At 40.1% G+C, this 8,927-nt stretch overlaps 1 protein-coding gene across 1 annotated transcript; it reads right to left on the reverse strand.

Moving 5' to 3' along the window:
• Positions 1-7,439: 7,439 nt before the first annotated feature.
• On the reverse strand, positions 7,440-8,630 carry LOC100801780 (ethylene-responsive transcription factor ERF036). The gene has a single exon (XM_003531607.5). It carries the CDS (start codon positions 8,550-8,552, stop codon positions 7,797-7,799), a length of 756 nt encoding a protein of 251 aa, XP_003531655.3. The 5' UTR covers positions 8,553-8,630; the 3' UTR covers positions 7,440-7,796.
• Between the last annotated feature and the right edge of the window lie 297 nt (positions 8,631-8,927).

Raw genomic sequence — 8,927 nt, forward strand, 5'->3', positions numbered from 1 at the left:
GTTGGGCATATGTCGAACACCCTATGTGCATCAATCATGCTTTTACAATTCTCATACATTTCAATCACCTTGTTGTTAAATGTGAGATCGCTCCTAAAAGCAACTAGCACCAATTTTGACACATTTGTTCAGCTTTGATCCCTTTGTTCATCCATTCAACTGTCTCTTTAACTTTTCCCTATCTGCACTTTCACACCAGTATCAAAGATTCCCCTCCCATCAACAATAACCTCAACGTTTCAACCACAGACCCATCATTCCAACCCTCCTCCTTCCAATCAATTTCCTCACCATAACCATCAACCTTGTGTTAGCCCATATTTTCGACGAGCTAAAATATGTTCTAAGTATGCATTGGATGTCGTCTCGAGGTTCGGAGCGTATTACAGAGCAAGAGTCTGGCCAGGACCTGCTCGAATCGAAAAGAGAGGAGAGTCTTTAAGAAGGAATTCCCAGGTTCAAAGGAGTATTTACGAAGTACAAAGCTAAGACAAGAAAGAGGACTTCGAGTTATTGGGCAATTCGAACTGGTGTATGGACGAGTCGAAGTCGAGGCAGCAAGAGTTCTGGACTTAGCATAATTTCTGAACAAATCTTCACTAAACCAGTTCGACTTCGAGCAAGATGGATAACCGTTCTAAGGAGCAGTTATGTGCATGTAAGATGTACATGCAGGACACTTGGCATTCGGATAATGTTCGACCGTTAGGGCAGTTTATTTTCGAATGTCTATATATAGCAGTTTTTAGTAGATTTTGAGGTCGCAAATCATTTCTACAGAATCCTTATACACTCAAAGTATCCCAGCGCAGAGAGAAACGAGTACACAAGGAGAATGTATGTTTGTTTGTGAACCATTTTAAGTTTCTGTAAACTTTACATTTCGAATGCAATGTTACGTTTCGTTTTATAATTCCTGCATTTTAAATGGTTCATTCGATCGAATGAACTCGCTGAGCCTTTACATTCTGCAATTTTCCTTTCCTTGCCTAGTTATTTCCAGCCTTTCGATTTCTGTTAAACAATTTTACTTTCTGCAAATTTCGAACCAGTAAGTGTTTGTTGCAACGATGAACATTCAAAGCTTTAATTTAAACGCAAAACACACAATGACATGCTCCTGAGATTCACTAGTTGATCTCGCAAGCAATTAACTTAGACTAGCGGTTGTTTACCAAATTCCAGTGTAAACAAATTGGCACGCCCAGTGGGACGGTCAATTGTGTGTTTTGGTTTTAAATTATTTTAAAGTTTGTTTGTGCAGTTGGTTTATTGCTTCTTAATTGTTTTGATTTTGTATGCATTTAAGAAGTGGGAAATCTGTTCCACACTTAACAGAATTCAAAACTCGTACAAGGATGGCTAGACCACCCCCAAGCAATCGAAACAATGACCTTCCAAATATGGAGGGGCAACCAACGCAAACATCTGTCAGTAATGCCAATATAAATTCTGGTATAGGAGCAATTCCTGACCAAACTGTTGGCACAATTAGTTCAACCGCTTCGACGGTTATGAATCAGACAGGGGTAACCTCTCCCATGACCAACATGACGTTGGCAAGTTCGACCACGTCAGCGTCTGCTTTTGCCCCTTGGAACAATCCTAGTTTAGGGAATCCCAGTGGAAGTCCCTTTCGACCGCCTCAAAATCCTCTATATGGCATGCCTACATCTTTGATGGTAGGGTTGCAAAATTCTCAACCAAACATAGAGAATCTTAATATGGCCTCTCCATCAGGATCTGTAGCGGGCAATCAAGGTAGGGTAATTCCGCAACATTTAACTAATACATCCGTTTTGTCACTCAGACAACAAATGGATGAAAGTAACCATGATATGGTTAACATGTTAACACAACAAATAGGAACTGTTATTAACCCCTTTAATTCAAAATACAAATGACAGTTACCAAACGTTAACAAATCAAATAAGTCGAATTGCTGACTTTTTTGGGGCACCACCCATACAGCAACCACCGATTCGACAGATCCAAATACAGGCGCCTGTCCAAGAGATACAGATGCCTAATAACCCGGGATGCAAATGGCTCAAGCACCACAACCAGTGGCACGCATAGAGCCACCAGGTCCAACAGGTCGAACCAAACCCTGGTATAGTATTGGTAAATAGGAACCAAAATGCTGATGAAGTAATAGGGAATATTCAACAAAACCGTTTCGATATGCAGAATAACCTAGCCCAAATGGTCGAAACGATTTTGGTGCAGAATGGTTTGAACTTAGGCTTACATAGGCCTAATTTTGTGTCTCCATTATCTGAGTATGTGTTACAGACAGAATTACCAAGGGGTGTGAAAATCCCTAAGTTTACCAAGTTTGCGGGAGAGACAAATGAGTCCACTGTCGAACACGTTGCTAGATATTTGGTCGAAGCAGGGGATTTGGCTAATAATGAAAATTTAAGAATGAAATTTTTCCCTAGTTCCTTGACTAAAAATGCTTTTACATGGTTTACAACCCTTCCTCCTCATTCCATACATAATTGGAACCAATTGGAAAGGATTTTCCATGAGCAATTTTATATGGGACAGTCTAAGATCAGCCTTAAAGAGTTAGCCAGCGTTCGACGCAAGGCACTTGAATCAATTGATGATTATTTGAACAGATTCAGACTCTTAAAGGCAAGGTGTTTCACCCAAGTCCCTGAACATGAATTAGTCGAAATGGCTGCTGGTGGCCTAGACTATTCGATTAGAAAGAAATTAGATACCCAGTTTTTAAGGGATATGGCTCAATTGGCTGATAGAGTTCGACAACTCGAACGGTTGAAGGCCGAAAAGGCTAGAAATTCTAAATTCCACAAGAAGGAAAAGGTTGCATATGTCGAAACCAATGACAGTGACCAGGAGTTCGATATTATTTATGAAGATATCGAAGACAGTGAGGTTGATTTAGCAGAATTAAAACCTGGACCTCCTTATGTTTGTAAACTCCTTAGACCTTCCAATGGAAAAAACCCTGTTGAACCTAAAAATGATAAATTTGTGTCTAAAACTTATACATTTGACATAACTAAATGTGATGAAATATTTGATTTATTAGTCACAGATGGCCAGATTGTTGTTCCTAAGGGCTTGAAAGTACCCCCAATCGAACAACAGAAAAAAAGGGGTTATTGTAAATTTCATAATTTCCTTGGCCATAAAACCTCACGTTGTGTTCTTTTCAGGGATTTGGTTCAAAAGGCTCTTGACGAAGGAAGGCTAAAATTTGGTGAGAAACCAAAGGTTGTTCAGGCAAATGCTGAAACATCCAAAGCTGCCGAAACTCTCTATGCGGAGCCCCAAGAAATAATGATGGTCGAAACAATGGAGGTGTCCCATGTGCAAGTTCAGGATGTATCTGAAGAGGATTACAACGAACAGATGAAGGTTGTTTATCCTCAAGCTGAGGAGGAGTTAATTGATTTCTTGAACAGATGCAAACTCGAAAACAAGATTGTGATGCTCTGCCCTCGCTGCAGTGCAGTATGTGATAAGGAGGCTACTGAGGGCCTCAAGAAATACCAAGTTGTTAACAAGGGGGCAAGGCAGAACCAACGTTTCGATAAAGGCAAAAGAGTTATGGTGCAGTCGAATACTAATCAGAAGTCAGGTCGAAGGAATACTTTCGCTCCTCCTGGTTCAGTGCCGGTCGAAAAATGGATGCACCAGGGACTCATAAGGTTCAACAAAGGGATTATGGAAGTAGGTGGTTCGAGTGGAACGAAGCAAATTGGCCCACAGGAGGCCAATAGGTACTCGTATAGGAACAATTACAAAGGAAAGAATCCTATGACGAGGACCCAATGGCGTAGGTTCCAGCGTCAGAAGAAATTGGCCCAGCAGAACCCGCAAATGGGCCAATATAAAGAAGTATCTAGGAGGCCAGTAAAGGAGAGACTCCTGCCTCCGGTGGATGAAGATAAGATGGAGGATGAGGATCTACTGGATTCTGAGCCAGATTTCGATGTCATCTGTGTGGTATCTATCTTGCCATCTGAATATGATGTCCAATCTGAAGTTACTGAGATCGAAAGTGAGTTCGATCATTTTGATATGGCTGACCCAAAGCCAGTATGTTACTATGTTATGAATAATGGCTGTGTGGAAGAGCAAGTAGCTTATTTCGAAAAGCCAGATTTTCAGATGAAAAGTCATCTCAAACCTCTTTTCATCAGAGCAAAAGTTGAGAATGTTGGAATCAACAAAGTGCTCATTGATGGAGGAGCGGCTGTCAACTTAATGCCTCGATCTATGCTCTACAAGATCGGGAAACATGACACTGATCTATCTGCCCACAACATTGTGCTTTCGAATTATGAGGGTAAAACTGGCTATTCTTTGGGAGCCATTCAAGTAGATGTTGCTGTAGGCAGTATAGTTCGACCAACTCTTTTCCTGGTGATACAGTCTAAGGCTAATTTTAACTTGCTATTAGGAAGGGAGTGGATTCATGGAGTTGGAGCTGTGCCATCTACCCTTCACCAGAAGCTCATTATCTGGAGGGAAGATGGGATTGTGGAAAATATAGAGGCGGATCAAAGCTTCTATAAGTCAGAGGTCGATAATGTTACTGCACAAACCTTTGACAAAAAGTTGGCTAACATAGCGCCTTGTGGTGACAAGGAGGCTGTTGTCGAATCGAGTGACAATGTTGTCCACTCTGTCAAACTCCATCCTACTTATGGGTTTATATGGGAGAGGGAGGAAATTAATGATGTTCCCTCTGAAGATGGAGTCATTCCACCAACTGGGTGGAATATATATGAAGATTAATATGACTGAGGCCGCTGCATGGGCCAGAATTACGGCTTATATGGCCGAAAATAGACTAAATACGGCCTTCGAGGCTGAGTCTCAACAAAATATGGCAGTTGAAGCCAAGATCGAAGATCATGAGAATAAAGAAACAAAGGATCGAAGACTGGATTGCATATATGACGATGAGCCGCTGGGTTTCGAGAAAAATCCCGTAAGTGAGGTGCCAAAGATGCAGGCTCAAGATCCTTTGGAAGAGGTCGATATGGGAGATGGCTCGATTAAAAGGCCAACTTATATCAGTGCCAATATCACCTCAAGTTTAAAAGAAAAGCTGGTGCCTCTTCTTAGAGAGTTTAAAGACTGTTTTGCTTGGGATTACCACGAAATGCCTGGGTTAAGCAGAGAATTGGTCGAAATGAAGTTACCTATCAAGGAGGGAAAAAGACCAGTAAAACAACTACCAAGAAGATTCGCACCAGAAATCATGTCCAAGATCAAGGAAGAGATCGAAAGGCTGCTGAGGTGTAAATTCATCAGAGCTGCCAGGGTCAGAAATCAATCACATCAGATTTCCCTTTTTACTCCCCAGCGTGACACGTGTCCCACTCAGCCTAGAAAGGTGGAATTAATGATGGGTAATGGAGATCGAGGCGACGGTTACACAGTGAACGTGCGATCGTGACGTCGTTTCAGGAAAGCTGGTAGAAGAAGAGAAAAAATGTCAACTTCTCATCTTCCTTCGATCTCGAATCGAAGCAGACATTTTTTGGGGGCAATTTGTTAGCCCATATTTTCGACGAGCTAAAATATGTTCTAAGTATGCATTGGATGTCGTCTCGAGGTTCGGAGCGTATTACAGAGCAAGAGTCTGGCCAGGACCTGCTCGAATCGAAAAGAGAGGAGAGTCTTTAAGAAGGAATTCCCAGGTTCAAAGGAGTATTTACGAAGTACAAAGCTAAGACAAGAAAGAGGACTTCGAGTTATTGGGCAATTCGAACTGGTGTATGGACGAGTCGAAGTCGAGGCAGCAAGAGTTCTGGACTTAGCATAATTTCTGAACAAATCTTCACTAAACCAGTTCGACTTCGAGCAAGATGGATAACCGTTCTAAGGAGCAGTTATGTGCATGTAAGATGTACATGGCAGGACACTTGGCATTCGGATAATGTTCGACCGTTAGGGCAGTTTATTTTCGAATGTCTATATATAGCAGTTTTAGTTAGTTTTTGAGGGTCGCAAATCATTTCTACAGAATCCTTATACACTCAAAGTATCCAGCGCAGAGAGAAACGAGTACACAAGGAGAATGTATGTTTGTTTGTGAACCATTTTAAGTTTCTGTAAACTTTACATTTCGAATGCAATTTACGTTTCGTTTTATAATTCCTGCATTTTAAATGGTTCATTCGATCGAATGAACTCGCTGAGCCTTTACATTCTGCAATTTTCCTTTCCTTGCCTAGTTATTTCCAGCCTTTCGATTTCTGTTAAACAATTTTACTTTCTGCAAATTTCGAACCAGTAAGTGTTTGTTGCAACGATGAACATTCAAAAGCTTTATATTTAAACGCAAAATACACAAGTGACATGCTCCTGAGATTCACTAGTTGATCTCGCAAGCAATTAACTTAGACTAGCGGTTGTTTACCAAATTCCAGTGTAAACACCTTGCCAGCACAATGTTACGAAGACCAAGACGAAGGAGAGCTCGCACTCACAAAGAAAATCATGGCGGCAATGACGACGACGATGATGGAGCAAGAGACTCCGATGATGGCTGTTCGGGAAGCACGAGGGAGGAACAAAAAATAGATGAAAATTCTTACAAAGACTAAATCCGAATTTTACGTATTTCACAAGAACAAAAATATATTTTAATCTCTAGTTTTTTTTATCATATTAACTTCATACACATTTTATTTTACTGATATTTTTAAATAATTCTTAAATGATTTATCCTTAAATGACTCACATTTAAATTTCTATATACTTAGAAAAGTAACAATAAACATTCTCACAAAAATATTAAATTTAATAGTAGATACAAACTATTATCATAAAAGTTTATACACTTTTAATTATTTATTTATTATAATTTTTAAGATAATTATTATAAAAATAATTATATATATATATATATATATATATATATATATATATATATATATATATATATATATAACCTTTTGAGAATGGTGAAAAAACAACTTTTTCAATTACAATGACATATTACTATTTTAACGATAAACGTCAACCAAAATGATGGTTTTGTAATACGTCTAAAAATTCAATGAATGTAATGTATTATTTATTCCAAAGAGTAAATATAAATGAAAACAGTTGTATACATTGACCCATTAATTAAGGAAGTGTAGTTTACATTTATTATATTGCTTTTTTAAATGTAGAAACGTCCGTGTGCAGTGCCAGATTGCTCGTTTGATACATAGACAACTAGAAGCAATCAGTTATTCCAATTTAGTGATTTACAACTGTATCTTGAGATCATCAATCGTAGAGTAAACACTGTCAAATTTTATCCAAAAATGTAAACAGTATCATACATAGGAAGTAAGAGAGGTTGCAGTTGTAGGAGAATTTTTACAGCAAAGATGTAGTATGAAAATGTGGAAACATTCTTAAAGAACACTATGGTTATATATAGAGGTAATGTGGTAAAAATTTATTTGGCATTCACATATTCTGTTTCTACTTGTATAAAACAGAGGAAGCTAGCTACTCTTTAGAAGGAAGAAAGGGATTGAAGTTGAAGACAATAAAACTTGCTAAATACTAACTAACTAGAAGTAAGTGTGAAAAATATAGTGCACACTGACATAGTAGAGTAAATTTAAGTACCCTTGGACCACTGACAGCAAATATAGCCAAACACCCATTAATGCTATTTGCCAATCCCACATGTTTGGAAGTGAAGAGCGAATTCAATTTGAGACTTGAGAGCATATGATGGTGATCCCAAATTAAGCCAAGTCTAATTTAGTAAAAAAACCAAAGACGCACCCACTCACCATTCAATCCCAAATGGGTAGTATCTCTATCTCATCAACAAAACTCTGTTGCGGAAACAACTCATCAGAAAAAGCGGCACAGATCTCGATTCCCTCTGACCCCATTCCCATTGGCGGAAACACCCAACCGTCAACAACATCGACCAACACGAACTCCGGTCTGGAGTCAACGGAGTCAAAGCTGCTGTCTTCAATGTTGGGAAGTTCAACAATCTCGCTCAGCTCCGAAGACTCCGGAGTCTCCGAGTCCGAGGATTGCGTCACGGGGTCGAATTTAACCATGGAGGCCGCGGCCGTGGCCGCAGCCTGGATGTCACGTGGAGCGCACGTGACGGGCCTGGGGAGCAGGTCCGCAATTTCGGGGAAATTGAGGATTGCTGACTCGCCCTTGATGGTGAGAGCCGCCACGTCGTGGGCTCGCGCCGCCATTTCAGGAGTGGCGAATGTTCCGAGCCAGATTCGGGACTTCTTGCGTGGCTCGCGGATTTCGGACACCCATTTGCCCCAGTTGCGCTTCCGCACGCCGTGGTACACCGGGTGCTTGCTGCAGTCCCTGGGCCTCTTGCTCTGTTTCTGGGCCTGGGCCTTTGGGCCCGAATGCTGCGAGGGTGAAAATGTGGAGGAGGAGGAGGAAGAAGAAGAAGAAGAGGAAGTTGTTGTTTCGGAAGAGGTTGTTGCTTGTTGTGTCATTGTGATTTGTAAGTGAGTGAAGTTAAGAATGGTGGGAATGTTTTTGGTTTCTTGGAGCCCCAGGCACATACATATAATAGAGGAGGAGGAGGAATGAGGAACACAATCATATGGCGTAGTCTTTTTGTAGTGAAATAATAATAGGCTCTCGTACAGCGACCCTTGACCTACCAATTTATATATTTCACACACTTCACTCTCTTTTTTCAACTTTTTTAACCATCCATGAAAAAATATCATCCAGCATGATTTGACTAGCTCACTTTGAACTTGGAACATGAAAATTGATAGCGTGAAAGAGTACACTTTATTATGTTAATTTTGAAATTCAATTATTTCGTAATTTTTATTTGTTTTCATTTGATGATAATTGTGATCTTTTTTACTTTAAAGGAGGAAAATTCTGCATCCAGCAGGAACAATGGCAGTGCATTTTTTATTCTC

This window comes from Glycine max, chromosome 8, assembly GCF_000004515.6.
Source record: "Glycine max cultivar Williams 82 chromosome 8, Glycine_max_v4.0, whole genome shotgun sequence".
In the NCBI taxonomy this organism is placed as follows: Eukaryota; Viridiplantae; Streptophyta; class Magnoliopsida; order Fabales; family Fabaceae; genus Glycine; species Glycine max.